This window comes from Somniosus microcephalus, chromosome 8 (assembly GCF_052327205.1).
Source record: "Somniosus microcephalus isolate GS21.2 chromosome 8, FLI_Smic_1.0, whole genome shotgun sequence".
Classification (NCBI taxonomy): domain Eukaryota; kingdom Metazoa; phylum Chordata; class Chondrichthyes; order Squaliformes; family Somniosidae; genus Somniosus; species Somniosus microcephalus.
Window position 1 is genome coordinate 244,548,477 of NC_140994.1, and position 17,646 is coordinate 244,566,122.

Here is a 17,646-nt window from a genome sequence, read left to right on the forward strand (position 1 = left end):
TTAGATAACACGCCTGCATTCTCCAGATTCTCCAGCTCTGCCTCGACGGCTGGGCGAATTGCATATGGTACCAGTCTTGCTTTGAAAAACTTGGGAATTGCATTCTCTTCTATTTTTATCGAGGCGGTTACGCCTTTAAGAGTTCCCAGTTCTTGTTGAAATACCTCTTTGGCGTTAGCTAAGATTGTTGACAGTCGTCCAGGAGTGACGTCGTCATCCTTTTTACCAGCCACCGTCAGTGCCTGAAAGGAGGGCCAGTCTAAACTTATCTTTCTGATCCATTCACGTCCCAATAACGGTGGTCCACCATCTTGCAGTATGTACAGATACAATTTCTGTATTTCCTTGCCGTTGTATTCGACAGGCACCCTTATTTTTCCTCTGGGGTATACTTTTTGCCCCGTATACGTCTTCAAGACAATGGATGTCTCTTTCAAGGGTATGTGTGAGAATAGCCACTCGTAGTCTCGTCGATTCATGACGGTTAGAGCTGATCCTGTATCCAATTCCATTTTGACTTGGGACCCTGCTATCGTGAGGGTGACCCAAATGGTTCGGTGATCCTCTTTTGCGATTACGTTGTGAAGTTTGAGGCAGCTTAGTCTCTTGTTCCCGGATTCACTATCGCTCATCTGGTCTTCGGAACTACTGTCCGTCATCTTTTGTACTTTCGTGTACGGTTCCTTCGTAGCCTTTTTGTTGTCGTTGGTCTTCTTCCCAGACCTGCAAACTCGTGCAATGTGTCCCATCTTTCCGCATTGCCTGCATATTTTGTCCTTGGACCAGCAGTCCTTCTGGTCATGGTTTGTTCTGCCGCAGCGATAACATTTTGCAAATCCCCGTGTCATTTCTTGGGTGCCGTATTCCTATGGCTTTTGCTGTATTTCTGCAGATCCCCTTGCTGCTGCTTCGTATGATACTGCCACTCTGAAAGCCTTATCTAGCGTCAGCTCTTTCTCTGAGAGTAACCTCTTCTGGGTTCCTTCACTCAGGAGTCCACAGACAAATTTGTCCCGTAAGGTATCTGCCAGTCCTGCTCCAAACTGGCAGTGCTTTGATAGCTTGTGTAGTTCTGTAAGGTAATCAGCATTGCTCTCATCTTTATGCTGATTTCTCCTGTGGAATTTAAATCTTTCTGCTATCAGCAGCAGTGTAGGATTTAGGTGTTCCTGTAGGATATCAACAATTTCGTTAAAACTCTTCACCTTCGGTTTGGCTGGAGTAATCAGGTCCTGCAATGGGCCGTACGTTCTTGCGCCCATTATGTTTAGCAGTACCGATGCCTTTTTCTCATCGGCTACTTCGTTTGCCTCGCAATATACCTCGACACTTTCCACATACGTGGTCCAGTCTTCTATTGCATTATTGAAGGCAGTGATATTGCCAGTCTTCGGCATCTTGGAAATCTAAGATGGTGCCTCCCGTGCTTTGCCTTCTTCCCCGATTTAACAAAATGGCGCCTCCCGCGCTTTGCCTTCTTCCCCGCTGGATTAAGATGGCGCCTCCTGCGCTTTCTGTCTTCTCCGCTGTTGCTAGTGCTGTTGCTGGCATTTTATGCATTGATAGCAACGCCCTATGGTCTTCGCGCACTTCCCCCCGCGCTGCTGCTAACGCCGCTCTCCGCGGTTCCCGTGGCAAACTGCAGCTCCTCGCGGCTTTCTGCGCGTTTAATTTTTATTATTTCCCCGTCGTCGGAACAACCCTGCGGGACACTTGCCTCCCTCTTCTCGGGTCTGTACGCTTCCCGGCTTCGTAGCACCGGCCGCGCCCTGTGTGCTCCACCCTCTCTCTCTCTCCTCTTCCCGACAACGCTGCTCGGCCCCGTTGCAAAGCCACCCGCTCGAGCGCTAGACCGCCGCAGTCCAGGAAGGATCAGTGTACTACCTGCCACCAGTCCGATTAGCTGAAACACCATCGACAGGATAACCAAGCCCCGCTCTCGACAGCCTCTCCTGCAAATCTTCAACTCCGCTGTCTCAGAGGCGGATGCCCACGGTCGACGTTCGTTTCTTCTGTTTCTTTCTTCCTTCTGGCCTCGACCTCTGATAACTTCGCTTCAGGGATGGATCCCCATGAGGTGGTGCAGACTGTAGGTAAGTTCGTATCTGCTCATCGCCAGTATTATGTCCGTGTATAATTGAGACACGGACTGCAGGAGTTAGTTATAACAGGTCTTTACTGAATGGAGGCAACCTGGAACTACTATGCAAATGTTACTACACAAGCTTATATACAGGGGTGGTCACTACTGGTACTGCAGTATACATGGGCTGCAGAATATAGTTCCTTCTGCAAAGTACATACACTACAGTATACCGCTGTGCCACCACTCCTGGTGGGTCTGACCTCCTGTGATGGAGGATGTTGGGACATTGGCTGAAAGTATGATACTGTGAGGATGACTATGTCAGGCTGTCTGTGCAGCAGCTCTCCCAATTTTTGCACAAGTCCCCGATGTTGGTGAGGAGGACTTTGCAGGGTCGACTTTGCCTTTGCTGTGTTGGTGCCGGGTGGTCTGTACAGTTTCATTGTTATTATTGTGTTTCGTAGCAGTTTGTTACAACTGAGTGGCTTGCTAGGCCATTTAAGAGTCAACCACATTGCTGTGAGTCTGGAGTCACATATAGGCCAGACCAGGTAAGGACGGCAGATTTCCTTCTTTAACGGACATTAGTGAACCACGTGGGTTTTTATAACAATCCAATAGTTCTATTGCTGATACTAGCTTTTTATTCCAGATTTTTTTAATTAACTGAATTTAAATTCCCAGCTGCTGTGGTGGGATTTGAACTAACGTTTCTGGATCATTAGATCCAGGCCTCTGGATTACTAGCCCAGTGACATTACCAGTATGCTACCATTCCCACAGGGAGACTGTAGTGGGAACTGGTCCAAGGCCCAGAGCAGCACAATCCAGGGAAAGGGGCAGAGCCACAGGTTAGTAGGAACCCCATTCAGGGCCAGACAGGGCCGGTTACTGATTGGGGGCCATATTAAAGTATAAATTCAGCCCCACCCTGGGCACTGTTCCTGTGGATATCAATGGTCCCCTGTTCTGTTCCTCTCACAGTGAACGGGCAGCAACAAATCAACAAACTCAGCGACAGATTGTAAAGGGCAGATTATTCATCAATTTACAGCTCCGCTCCCTCACACATTACTGCCAGTAATAACCTTTCACCCCAGCGTGCCTTGCCCTACCCATGAGCCCTGTCTATCCAGACTGGGGTGGCACTGAGTAAAGATCTACAAATTGAATAGTGTGGGGAAACATGCTCGGGGGGGTGGGGCAGGGCGACTACCCACTGCGGTTCACAGCCGTGCAGGCAGCAGGTAAAATCTGCCCATGCTGTTCATTGGCTGCAGGCCTGAAGGTGGGGCCGAGTATTGGGAGTCCAGGACACTATTTAAAGGCAGCCAGCACCTCTTAAATGGGAGGTGCACTGTGGCTGCAATTGCTGTTCTACAAGTACCTGAGAAAGAAATGGCTGAAGCAGGGAGAGAGAGGGCCCCAAGGTTCTCTGATGCTGCACTGGAGGCCTTGGTGCAAGCAGTGAACATGAAGAGGGCCATCCTCCCCGTCCCCCAGCTCCCCACGACTGGCAGGATGCCATCCAGGCAGCTGATGAGGCAGTGGGAGGAGAAGGGACATCCTTTAACCCCTGGGGGCAGGAAGCCCCCCTGGTACCTGAGGCAGAGGCAGTGGGAGGAGATTGCTCACAAAGTCAATGCTAGGTGTATTGTTCCCAGAACGTGGAAGGAGTTCAATGATTTGACTAGAATCATCAAGGTAAGAGCACTGAAGTACTTTCTCATCACAGCTGCACCACTCACAGACCATGAATGACAACACTCACAGCACTCACTACACTCCCCTCCCCCACTACCCTGCACGGTGCTGCAATCACTGCACCACAGTTCACTCAACATCCTTCTCCTCATCCTCACACGCTCAGCACGATTACAAACTTCACTTACCCACAACTCACATCTCACACACACACGGTCAGCTTTTCCACCATGACAGCCACATTCTCCAAACACCTCACAAGACTCTCACTGACACACTTCCCTCTTTATTGCAGGAGAACTATTAGTCGAACGTCTGTTGTGGGGAGGTTATTACAAACTGTTATTAGGGACAGAGTGACTGTCGGATTTTTTAATTTACTCTCTGAGTACTGAGTGCAGTTTAAACAGAGTTCTGCTAGTTGGGTGAGTCAGGGATTCTTAACTGTTTGCTAAAATCAAACTTTTGTTTGTTTTACTTTTACTGTTACTGTTTAAAATCTACATTTCCCAGCTTTAAGCAGGGTTATAAAGGGATATACAAGGCCTACAATTCAGAGGAGCTGAAGGCAGTTAATTAGGGGAACTAGATTAAACTGGTTCTCCTGTAGCAGGGCAGGGCCCAGCAAGCTCCTTGGTTTCAAGGCCTATAAAAGCAGGCTTTGAAGTGTGATTTTGCACTGTGTGCGGTTTGAACAGAGTGCTGCAAGTTGGGTGAGTCAGGGAGTTAGGTGAGGAGTGGAAGGAGGAGCTCCCTTGCTTCGCCTTTGTTTTTCCTAACTTTTCACCCTGTAGGAATTGGTTCTTACTCTACACCAATGAAAGAGTCTGAGAGCGGGACCAGTCAAACAACAACAACTGCGAAACCGCTAAAGTGACGTCACAACCAAGGAAGGAGCTGATTGGTAGGTAGGACCTGGTGAGTATTTCTACAGCCCAGTCGTTAAATGCAAAGTAATGTCTCTAGTTTAGAGCAAGTAATGTTTAAAGGGAAGTGACGTCCCTCGTGTAATTAATATTATTTAATTTAAAGGGAGTAAATTAAGGGTAGGGCATGGCAGGGCAGCTCGGCTGCGTGGAGTGCTCCTCCTGTGCTGTGTGAGAAGTCAGGGACACTTTTGGTGTCCAGGGCGAACACATACAGGAAGTGTCTCCAGCTGCAGCTACTCAAAATCCGCGTTTCAGAGCTGGTGCTGCGGCTAGAGTCACTGTGGAGCATCCGCAAAGCTGAGGTCTTCATGGATAGCATGTTTAATGAGGTGGTCACACTGCAGGTAAAGACTGCTCAAGCAGAAAGGGAAGGGGTGACCGCCAGACAGAGTAAAAGAACTAGGAAGGTAGTGCAGGAGTCCCCTGGATCCATCTCCCTTTTGTGGTAGATTTTCCATTTTGGATACTGCTGGGGGAGATGGTTTCTCAGGGGAATGCAGCAAGAGCCAAGTCTGTGGCACTACGAGTGGCTCAGCTGCACAGGAGGGGAGGAAAGAGTGGGAGAGCTATAGTGATAGGGGATTCTATCGTAAGGGGAACAGATAGACGTTTCCATGGCCGCAGACATAACTCCAGGATGGTATATTGCCTCCCTGGTGCCAGGGTCAAAGATGTCCCTGAACGGCTGCAGGACATTCTGAAGGGGGAGGGTGAACAGTCAGAGGTCATGGTTCACATTGGTACCAACGACATGGGTAGAAAGAGGGATGAGGTCCTGCAACAAGAATTTAGGGAGCTAGGTAGCAGATTAAAAAGCAGGACCTCAAAGGTTGTAAACTCTGGATTACTCCCGGTGCCACGTGCTATTGAGTATAGGAATAGGAGGATAGAGCAGATGAATGCATAGCTAAAGCGTTGGTGCAGGAGGGAGGGCTTTAGTTTCCTGAATCACTGGGTCTGCTTCTGGGAAAGGTGGGACCTGTGCAAGTCGGACAGGTAGCACCTGAACTAGAATGGTACCAACATCCTGGCGGGGAGGTTTGCTAGTACTTTTGGGGGGGGGGTTAAACTAACTTGGCAGGGGGATGGGATACGGAGTGGAGCTATAGTAGAGGGTGATGCACAGCCAAATATAGAGGAAAAAACAAGTCAGCCTGGAAGGCAGAGCAAATATGTAATGGCACAAGGGAGTATGGCAAGGCTGGATGGCATTTATTTTAATGCAAGGCGTCTTGCGAATAAGGCAGATGAATTGAAGGTGTTGATGAACACATGGAAGTATGATATTGTTGCTATCACAGGGACATGGTTGAGGGAGGGGCAGGACTGGCAGCTCAATATTCCGAGGTATAGAATCTTCAGCCGAGACAGAGGGGGGTGTAAAAGAGGAGGGGTTGTCGCAATATTAATCAAGGAGTCAATTACAGCTGTAAGGAGGGATGGTATCTTAGCAGGTTCCTCTAATGAGGACATATGGGTAGAACCTAAAAACAAAAAGGGGGCAAGCACATTGCTGGGAGTGTACTATAGGCCGCCAAACAGTCAGGGGTAGATAGAGGAGCAGATATGTAGGCAAATCTCAAAGAAGTGCAGAAATAATAGGGTAGTAATAGTAGGGGATTTCAACTTCCCCAATATTAACTGGGATAATCAGAGTGTGAAAGGCTTAGAGGGTGCAGAATTCTTAAAGTGCATCCAGGCGAGCTTTTTGAGCCAGCATGTAGAAAGTCCTACAAGGGAGGAGGCAGTACTGGACCTAATTCTAGGGAATGTAGCCGGGCAAGTGGTAGAAGAGTCAGTAGGAGAGCATTTTGGTGACAGTGATCTTAATTCGGTGAGATTTAAGGTAGTCATGGAAAAGGACAAAGAAGGACCGGAAATAAAGGTTCTAAATTGGGGGAAGGCCATTTTAATATGATAAGGCAGGATCTGGCCAAAGTGGACTGGGATCAGCTACTTGTAAGAAAATCCACACCAGAGCAGTGGGAGTCTTTCAGAAAGGAAATAGAGAGAGTACAACGCAAACATGGTCTCGCAAAGGTCAAGGGTGGGTCCAACAAACCCAGGGAACCTAGATGTCAAGGGATATACAAGAATGGATTTGGAAAAAAAGGGAGGCTTTTTGCAGATACAAAGGACTAAAAAGAGTGGAAGCCCTAGAGGAGTATAGAACGTCCAGGGGGGTACTTAAAAAATAAATTAGGAGAGCGAAGAGGGGAATGAAAAAACACTGGTGGGCAAAATAAGGGAAAATCCCAAGATATTTTATAAGTATGCTAAGAGCAAGAGGATAACCAGGGAAAGAGTAGGGCCCATTAGGGACCAAAGTGGCAATCTGTGTGTAGAGTCGGAAGATGTAGGTGAAGTTTTAAATGAATATTTTGCATCTGTGGTCACGATGGAGAAGGACGATGTAGGTATAGAAATCAGGTTAGGGGATTGTGATATACTTGAACAAATTAGTATTGAGAGGGAGGATGTACTAGCAGTTATAGTGGGCTTAATAGTGGATAAATCCCCAGCCCCTGACGAGATGTATCCCAAGCTGCTGTGTTAGGCAAGGGAGGAGATTGCAGGGGCTCTGACACAAATTTTCAGAACCTCTCTGGCCACAGGGGAGGTACCAGAGGACTGGAGGACAGCTAACGTAGTACCATCATTCAAGAAGTGTAGTAGGTATAAACCAGGGAATTACAGGCCAGTGAGCCTATCATCAGTGGTCGGGAATTATTGGAAAAAATTCTGAGGGACAGAATTTGTCTCCACTTGGAGAGGCAAGGATTAATCAAGGATAGTCAGCATGGCTTTGTCAGCGGGAGATCAAGTCTAACCATTTTGATTGAATTTTTTGAGGGGTGACTCGGTGCATGGATGAGGGTAGTGCAGTTGATGTAGTCTACATGGACTTCAGTAAGGCTTTTGACAAAGTCCCACATGGGAGACTGGTCAAGAAGGTAAGAGCCCATGGGATCCAGGGCAATTCGGCACATTGGATCCAAAATTGGCTTAGTGGCAGGAGGCAGAGAGTGATGGTCGAAGGTTGTTTTGGTGACTGGAAGCCTGTGTCCAGTGGTTTACCGCAGAGATCGGTGTTGGGTCCTTTGCTGTTTGTCGTGTACATTAATCATTTAGATACGAATGTAGGAGGTATGATCAGTAAGTTCGCAGATGACACAAAATTGGTGGAGTGGTAAATAACGAGGAGGGAAGCCTCAGGCTACAGGATGTTACAGACGAGTTGGTCAGATGGGCAGAACAGTGGCAAATGGAATTTAACCCGGAAAAGTGTGAGGTGATGCATTTTGGGAGGACTAACAAGGCAAGGGAATACACAATGAATGGTAGGATCCTAGGAAGGACAGAGGATCAGAGGGACCTTGGTGTGCATGTACATAGATCCCTGAAGGCAGCAGGACAGGTAGATAAGGTGGTTAAAAAGGCATATGGGATACTTGCCTTCATTAGCCGAGGCATAGAATATAAGAGCAGGGAGGTTATGATGGAGCTGTACAAAACGCTAGTTAGGCCACAGCTGGAATACTGTGTGCAGTTCTGGTCGCCACACGATAGGAGGGATGTGATTGCATTGGAGAGGGTGCAGAGGAGATTCACCAGGATGTTACCTGGGCTGGAGCGCTTCAGCTATGAAGAGAGACTGGACAAGCTGGGATTGTTTTCCTTAGAGCAGAGAAGGCTGAGGGGGGGACCTGATTGAGGTGTACAAAATTATGAGGGGCATAGATAGGGTAGATAGAAAGGAACTTTTCCCCTTAGTAGAGGAGTCAATAACCAGGGGGCAGAGTTTCACGGTAAGGGGCAGCAGGTTTATAGGGGATTTGAAGAAAAACTTTTTCACCCAGACGGTGGTTGGAATCTAAAACTCACTGCCTGAAAGGGTGGTAGAGGTAGGAACCCTCACAACATTCAAGAAGCATTTAGATGAGCACATGAAATGTCACAGCATACAATGCTACGGACCAAGTGCTGGAAAATTGGTTTAGAATAGACAGGGCTTGATGGCCGGCGCGGACACGATGGGCCGAAGGGCCTCATTCTGTGCTGTATGACTCTATGACTCTTTACTGTTTAATCAGTGGTAAGATCAACAAGGCTTTAAACATTTCTAACTAATTGCTTTTATTAACGTTAAAATACAAGTAGTTTTACAGATAGAGATTCATACAAGCTTTAAGTCAGTAGTAGAACTCAACTCAGAATGGTCAATTCTTCTGCTTCGGGAGACTGAGAGGTTAATTCTCCATCGCCATCCTGTGTGGTGATCTTCTGGTCTGTCTCATGGACTGTCTCCTTCCATCTTACTAAAATGGCTGGTTTATACCCTTCTTGCTGGTAAAATCACACAGTTGGTACTTTTCCACTCTCTCTCTTTCCCACGGTTTAAAACAAGTTGATACGACAGCATCTGATGTTTACAGCAGTTTCTCACAGACCGTCAAGGCCACGCGGCTGTCTGACCTTTAACCTTCTGGACAGTCTGCTGAATAAGACTTTCCCAATGTGGCCAACCTTCCCAGCATACCCCTCAACAGGCAGCTTAACAATTCCTTGGTTGAATTCATACTGTTAAACAAACTCAGCTCCTTTAACAGGAAATTAATAACTGGGATTTAGAATTCCAAGATCCATCAGTCCTCCCTCAGTGAGTGTGAGAGATCAAACAACTCCCTTTAAATCATTCATGGAATCTGAATTGTGCTCACCACAATCGGGCCCCGCCCACAGCATCACCAGGGGGAGGGGCCTGAGAACCCAGCCCACATCATCACCAGGGGGAGGGGCCTGAGAGGGCCCCACCCACAGCATCACCGGGGGGAGGGGCCTGAGAGAGCCCCGCCCAGCACATCACCAGGGGCGGGGCCTGAGAGAGGCCTGCACACAGCCTCACCAGGGGGAGGGGTCTGGGAGAATCCCACCCACAGCATCACCAGGGGGAGGGGCCTGAGAGCCCCACTCACAGGATCAAAAGGGGAGGGGCCTGAGAACCCAGCCCAGAGAATCACCAGGGGGGGGGGCCTGGGAGAGCCCCACCCACAGCATCACCAGGAGGCAGGGCCTGAGAGAGCCCCGCCCACAGCATCACCAGGGGGCAGAAAAGGAAGTGACATCATCAGTGCCCCCAGCCGAGAAGTGACATCTTCAATGTGCCAAAACAGGAAGTGACAGCATCATTGACCCCCAGGCAGGAAGAAACATCACAAACCCGTTTATGAGGACCCGCCCAAAACCGGAAGTGACATCACCTGATTCCCGGAGCCGGAAGTGATGTCGCCGAGTCTCAGTTATGGGGCTTAATTTACCAGGGGGAGGGGTCTGAGAGAGCCCCGCCCACAGCATCACCAGCGGAGGGGCCTGATAGAGAGCCCCGCCCACAGCATCACCAGGGTGCAGACCAGTAAGTGACATCATCATTGACCCCAGCCAGGAAATGACATCATCATTGACCCCAGCCAGTAAGTGACATCACAGACCCGTTTCAGAGGCCCCACCCAAACCGGAAAGGACGTCGCCCGATTCCCGGAGCCGGAAGGATGTCGCCGAGTCTCCGATATCGGGATTAATTTAACAGTTTTAGGGATTTGTTCCCACAATAAAATGCTGGAAACACGGGTTCAGTGAATGTGGTTTGAAATGTGTGTAAATGTGTCAGTGAGTCAGTGACCTGGTGAAATGACACAGTCCCGGCCTCGCAGTCCAACTGAACTCGGATCCTGCTCCCAGGCCCGAACCGTCCGAGGTCAGTGACCTGGGAATTGTGATAGGCCCTGAGAGAACCAGAATAATAATATAAACCCCAGGATTTACTGCTGTTCCCAATGAGAGAGTTTACCCCCGCCCTCTCGATGCTCCCACACACAATCCCGATTCTCCAGTCATTCCCATCAGTCTCCACATCCCAGGAATGGGATCCTGAGGAGAAGCTCTGGGAGCAGAGGACTTGGGAATAGTCTTTAAACCTCTCTGGGTGAGGTGGGTAGGGCTGTTTCTGTTCAGTCCATGTCACTGATCTCAGATCATCAGACAGAACCAAGTTCCAGTTTGCTGTCTTTGGATCCAGGCTCATCGGTGAGCTTTGCCCTAGAGAGGAGAGAAGAGATTGGTCAGACAGGGTTATTCCACTCAGATCAATGATTGACAGGTGCAGGGTAGGAGTGTCAGTATTTCCCAGACAGTGTCAGCCCCATATTACCGGTTAGACTGGATTCTTCCCATGTTAAATCAATGGCCTTCAATCAGAATCCCTGTTCAATAGCAGTGTGTGGGCCCCAGTGCTGTACACTCAGGCCAAACACTGCAGTGAGACACACAGTAGCAGTCAGTTTAATCACACAAGCCCCTGGCACTGTGCACACGTTCTCCCAGACACAATGGAGGAGATTCACCGGCACACAACACATCCCACAGCCTCACAGTTACAGCCCCACAATCTCAGCACTGGCTGTACTGGGAACGCACAGCTCACAGGAGTGTGCCCGGGGCTCACTCCCTCCTGTTACTGTTTATCCTGACTACAGGAATGTTCCTGGGCTCCCTCCCTAATGTTACTGTTCATCCAGAATAAAGGAGTGTGCTCTGGGCTCTCTCCCTCCTGTTACTGTTCATCCTGAATATAGGAGTGTGCTCTGGGCTCCCTCCCTAATGTTACTGTTCATCCAGAATACAGGAGTGTGCCCTGGGCTCTCTCCCTCCTGTTACTGTTCATCCTGAATACAGGAGTGTGCCCTGGGCTCTCTCCCTCCTGTTACTGTTCATCCTGAATATAGGAGTGTGCTCTGGGCTCCCTCCCTAATGTTACTGTTCATCCAGAATACAGGAGTGTGCTCTGGGCTCTCTCCCTCCTGTTACTGTTCATCCTCTATACAGGAGTGTGCCCGGGGCTCTCTCCCTCCTGTTACTGTTCATCCTGAATACAGGAGTGTGCCCGGGGCTCTCTCCCTCCTGTTACTGTCCCATCCTGAATACAGGAGTGTGCTCTGGGCTCTCTCCCTCCTGTTACTGTTCATCCAGAATACAGGAGTGTGCCCTGGGCTCTCTCCCTCCTGTTACTGTTCATCCTGATTACAGGAGTGTGCTCTGGGCTCTCTCCCTCCTGTTACTGTTCATCCTGAATACAGGAGTGTGCTCTGGGCTCTCTCCCTACTGTTACTGTTCATCCTGATTACAGGAGTGTGCTCTGGGCTCTCTCCCTCCTGTTACTGTTCATCCTGAATACAGGAGTGTGCTCTGGGCTCTCTCCCTCCTGTTACTGTTCATCCTGATTACAGGAGTGTGCTCTGGGCTCTCTCCCTCCTGTTACTGTTCATCCTGAATACAGGAGTGTGCTCTGGGCTCTCTCCCTCCTGTTACTGTTCATCCTGAATACAGGAGTGTGCTCTGGGCTCTCTCCCTCCTGTTACTGTTCATCCTGAATACAGGAGTGTGCTCTGGGCTCTCTCCCTGCTGTTACTGTTCATCCTGAATACAGGAGTGTGCTCTGGGCTCTCTCCCTCCTGTTACTGTTCATCCTGAATACAGGAGTGTGCCCGGGGCTCTCTCCCTCCTGTTACTGTTCATCCTGAATACAGGAGTGTGCCCGGGGCTCTCTCCCTCCTGTTACTGTTCATCCTGAACACAGGAGTGTGCCCGGGGCTCTCTCCCTCCTGTTACTGTTCATCCTGAATACAGGAGTGTGCCCGGGGCTCTCTCCCTCCTGTTACTGTTCATCCTGAACACAGGAGTGTGCCCGGGGCTCTCTCCCTCCTGTTAGTGTTTATCCTGAATACAGGAGTGTGCCCGGGGCTCTCTCCCTCCTGTTAGTGTTTATCCTGAATACAGGAGTGTGCTCTGGGCTCTCTCCCTCCTGTTACTGTTCATCCTGAATACAGGAGTGTGCCCGGGGCTCTCTCCCTCCTGTTACTGTTCATCCTGAATACAGGAGTGTGCTCTGGGCTCTCTCCCTCCTGTTACTGTTCATCCTGAATACAGGAGTGTGCTCTGGGCTCTCTCCCTCCTGTTACTGTTCATCCTGAATACAGGAGTGTGCTCTGGGCTCTCTCCCTCCTGTTACTGTTCATCCTGAATACAGGAGTGTGCCCGGGGCTCTCTCCCTCCTGTTACTGTTCATCCTGAACACAGGAGTGTGCCCGGGGCTCTCTCCCTCCTGTTAGTGTTTATCCTGAATACAGGAGTGTGCCCTGGGCTCTCTCCCTCCTGTTACTGTTCATCCTGAATACAGGAGTGTGCCCTGGGCTCTCTCCCTCCTGTTACTGTTCATCCTGAATACAGGAGTGTGCCCTGGGCTCTCTCCCTCCTGTTACTGTTCATCCTGAATACAGGAGTGTGCTCTGGGCTCTCTCCCTCCTGTTACTGTTCATCCTGAATACAGGAGTGTGCCCGGGGCTCTCTCCCTCCTGTTACTGTTCATCCTGAACACAGGAGTGTGCCCGGGGCTCTCTCCCTCCTGTTAGTGTTTATCCTGAATACAGGAGTGTGCTCTGGGCTCTCTCCCTCCTGTTACTGTTCATCCTGAATACAGGAGTGTGCCCGGGGCTCTCTCCCTCCTGTTACTGTTCATCCTGAACACAGGAGTGTGCCCGGGGCTCTCTCCCTCCTGTTAGTGTTTATCCTGAATACAGGAGTGTGCCCTGGGCTCTCTCCCTCCTGTTACTGTTCATCCTGAATACAGGAGTGTGCTCTGGGCTCTCTCCCTCCTGTTACTGTTCATCCTGATTACAGGAGTGTGCCCGGGGCTCTCTCCCTCCTGTTCCTGTTCATCCTGAATACAGGAGTGTGCTCTGGGCTCTCTCCCTCCTGTTACTGTCCCATCCTGAATACAGGAGTGTGCTCTGGGCTCTCTCCCTCCTGTTACTGTTCATCCTGAATACAGGAGTGTGCCCTGGGCTCTCTCCCTCCTGTTACTGTCCCATCCTGAATACAGGAGTGTGCTCTGGGCTCTCTCCCTCCTGTTACTGTTCATCCTGAATACAGGAGTGTGCTCTGGGCTCTCTCCCTCCTGTTACTGTTCATCCTGATTACAGGAGTGTGCCAGGGGCTCTCTCCCTCCTGTTACTGTTCATCCTGAATACAGGAGTGTGCCCGGGGCTCTCTCCCTCCTGTTACTGTTCATCCTGAACACAGGAGTGTGCCCTGGGCTCTCTCCCTCCTGTTACTGTCCATCCTGAATACAGGGGTGTGCCCGGGGCTCTCTCCCTCCTGTTACTGTTCATCCTGAATACAGGGGTGTGCTCTGGGCTCTCTCCCTCCTGTTACTGTTCATCCTGAACACAGGAGTGTGCCCGGGGCGCTCTCCCTCCTGTTACTGTTCATCCTGAATACAGGGGTGTGCTCTGGGCTCTCTCCCTCCTGTTACTGTTCATCCTGAATACAGGAGTGTGCCCTGGGCTCTCTTCCCTCCTGTTACTGTTCATCCTGAATACAGGAGTGTGCCCGGGGCTCTCTCCCTCCTGTTACTGTTCATCCTGAATACAGGAGTGTGCTCTGGGCTCTCTCCCTCCTGTTACTGTTCATCCTGAATACAGGAGTGTGCCCTGGGCTCTCTCCCTCCTGTTACTGTCCCATCCTCTATACAGGAGTGTGCCCTGGGCTCTCTCCCTCCTGTTAGTGTCTTATCCTGAACACAGGTGTGTTGCCCGGGGCTCTCTCCCTCCTGTTACTGTTCATCCTGAATTCAGCTTTATTAAAGCCTCCACCATTTTACACACAGCAGTGAGGATTCAGTTGTGAATTGAGATGAATCTGAGGACCCTTCTGTACATTAAACTGTTGCTCCCTGTTCACTCTGAATTCACCAACACCCCCTCGGCCCCAGGTTCTGAGACTCTGTGAGGAGGGAACAGGTGCAGGAACTTGACCCTCAAATCCCTCACACTGAACCCTGACTGACGAAACAACACAGAAAGACAAAGGGTTAAATAGAAATTTAAAACTGTCAAGAGTGATCCCCGTTTCAGATTCTAAACACACATTGGGATACTCCCTCTCTCCCCCCTGATCCCAGTCGACTGTTTGATGGCGCTCTGTGGGACAGGGGCTGCCCCAGAGGAGCTGTGTGGGGGAGGAGTTACGTTCGATGGGCCCCTGTATTCGGTGGAAGCTGGCACTGTAAACAAAGCAGACGGTGATTGGGAATTGTGACACAGCGAGGTCCCGACTCCTTCATATTACTCGATGGGGGGGTTATATATTCCATACTTAGCTATTCTGACATTACAACTGTGACTACACCTCAAAAATAGAACTTCATTGGCTGTAAAGCACTTTGGGACCTCCTGAGGTTGTGAAAGGCGCTATATAAATGCAAGACTTCCTTTTTTTTACTTTACTCTTTAATAATACTGACGGCCCTGTGATGAACGGTGCCCCTTTAAGAGACACTCTGATTAAACATAAGAACATAAGAATTTGGAGCAGGACTAGTCCCTACGGACCGTCGAGCCTGCTCCGCCATTCAATAAGATCATTGCTGAACTTCGATCTCAACTCTACTTTCCCGCCCGGTCCCCAGACCCCTTGATTCCCCTGGAGTCCAAAAATCTATCGATCTCAGCCTTGAATATACTCAACGACTCAGCATCCACAGCCATTTGGGGTCGAGAATTCCAAAGATTCACAACACTGAGTGTCGAAATTCCTCCTCATCTCAGACTTAAATCCTGAGATTATGCCCCCTAGCTCTAGACTCTCCAGCCAGGGGAAACAACCTCTCCTATATGTTTCAATGAGATCCCCTTTCATTCCTCTAAACTCCAGAGAGAATAGGCCCAATCTACTCAATCCCTCCTCTCATCCCAGGGATCAATCGAGTGAACATTCGTTGCACCTCCTCTAAGACATGTATGTCCTTTCTCAGATAAGGACAACAAAACTGTGCACAGTACTCCCGGTGTGGTCTCACCAAAGCCCCATACAATTGTAGGAAGACTTCCTGACTCTTGTACTTCAACCCACTTGTAATAAAGGCCAACATGCCATTTGCCTTCCTAATTGCTTGCTGTATCTGCATGCTAACTTTCTGTTTTCCCTGTACGAGGACACCTAAATCTCTCTGATCACCAACATTTAATTGTTTCTCACCTGTTAAAAAATATTCTGTTTTTCTATTCTTCCTACCAAAGTGAATAACCTCACATTTCCTCACATTATACTCCATCTGCCACCTTATTGCCCACTCATTTAACCTGTCTCTCTCCCTTTGCAGGCACTTTGTGTCCTCCTCACAGCTTACTTTCCCACCTAGCTTTGTATCATCAGCAAACTTGGATACATTGCACTCGGTCCCTTCATCCAAGTCGTTAAAATAGATTGTAAATAGCTGAGGCCCAAGCAATGATCCTTGTGGCACCCCACTAGTTATAACATGCCAACTGGAAAATGACCCGTTTATCCCTACTCTCTGTTTTCTGTCCTTTAACCAATCGTCTATCCATCCTAATAAATTGCCCCCAACCCCATGAGCCCTTATCTTGTGTAGTAAACTTCTATGTGGCAACTTATCGAATGCCTTTTGGAAATCCAAATATACTACATCCACTGGTTCCCCTTTATCTACCCAGCTAGTTGCATCCTCATAAAACACTAATACATTTGTTAACCATGATTTCCCTTTCATAAAACCATGTTGACTCTGCCTAATCATACTATGACTTTCTAAGTGCCCCATTATCACTTCCTTAATAATAGATACCAGCATTTTCCCGATGACTGATGTCAGACTAACTGGCCTGGATTTCCCTGTTTTCTCTCTCCCTCCTTTCTTGAATAGCGGGGTTACATTTGCTACCTTCCAATCTGCTGGGACCGTTCTAGAATCTAGGGAATTTTGGACGATCACAACCAATGCATCCACTATCTCTGCAGCCACCTCTTTTAGAACCCTAGGATGTCGGCCATCAGGTCCAGGGGATTTGTCGGATTTTAGTCCCATTAGTTTCTCAAGTACTTTTTGTTCACTGATATTAATGACTTTAAGCTCCTCACTCTTATCAGTCTCTTGGTTCCTCACTATTTTGGGTATGCTTGGCAGAGTATAACCCGCCCCTACCTGGCCCATGGGGGGTGAAGCTCTGGCCCATTACAGTGAGGAATGTTTAAAGCAGGTGTTACTGGGGGCTGAGGATTAATCTCAGGCTCCTGATCCACAGACACAGGGAGCTGATATTAAAGTTCGGGATATTCACTGTCTGAACACAACTAACCCGACCTGCTCCCAGTCCCTTATATTGGAGAAAAGCTGCATGTTCTTACTGATGATTCCCAATATGTCGGAGTGGTACTTTTCCCATCCATTCAGCCTCTTCTGGATAAGTTGAGATATATTGGACAGGTTGAGGGTGAGCGCTGGAACATCTGGGTCTGTGATTCTCTGAGTCTCAGTCACTCTAGAATGAAAGAGGAGAGAATGTTTTTATCAGTGGGGACATTTCGATCAGAAACCCAAAGGGGAACGAGTGATCAGTGCAACAACCTGCAGCCCTTCTAATGCTCGTACTGACACCCTGCAGCAACCCATCCTGAAAATGGCAGAATCCCGGGATTGTCAGTCTCCCTGCATTCACACTGATCTCCACACGTGCAGTGGGATCCTGCTTTGCTGCCACTTCAGCTCAGTTTGTGATTTTCAAAGCTGTCTGTGTTCAGTCCAGTGTCTCTGTACTGGAGCCTCATCTTTCCATTATTAATAATTATTATTATCCCGAGGGTCTCCAGTCCATGCTCCCCCTCGCTGCAGGAACACACTCACTATAATCACGTGAAGTGAGGAGAGGAGAAGGAACAGCCTCCCAGGGACCTGGGATCGGTGGGTTTCCCTCACAGACGTCTCGATTTTAATCCCCTCACACCCCGATGGGCGGGAGAGGATCTGGGGTTAAAACATTCGGATCGAGTAACCCGACCCCAGCCCGACCCCGT

At 49.2% G+C, this 17,646-nt stretch overlaps 1 protein-coding gene across 1 annotated transcript; it reads right to left on the minus strand.

Moving 5' to 3' along the window:
• Positions 1-8,839: 8,839 nt before the first annotated feature.
• Positions 8,840-17,632, minus strand: LOC147114241 (E3 ubiquitin-protein ligase TRIM7-like). The gene is made up of 2 exons (XM_085995918.1): positions 16,981-17,632; positions 8,840-10,815 (listed from the first exon to the last, which is right to left on the minus strand). Exon 2 carries the CDS (start codon positions 10,799-10,801, stop codon positions 10,295-10,297), a length of 507 nt encoding a protein of 168 aa, XP_085852044.1. The 5' UTR covers positions 10,802-10,815; positions 16,981-17,632; the 3' UTR covers positions 8,840-10,294.
• Between the last annotated feature and the right edge of the window lie 14 nt (positions 17,633-17,646).

Coding starts and splice junctions, on each gene's coding strand:
- LOC147114241 (XM_085995918.1), bottom strand. CDS start 10,801: ATGAGCCTGGATCCAAAGACAGCAAACTGGAACTTGGTTCTGTCTGAT.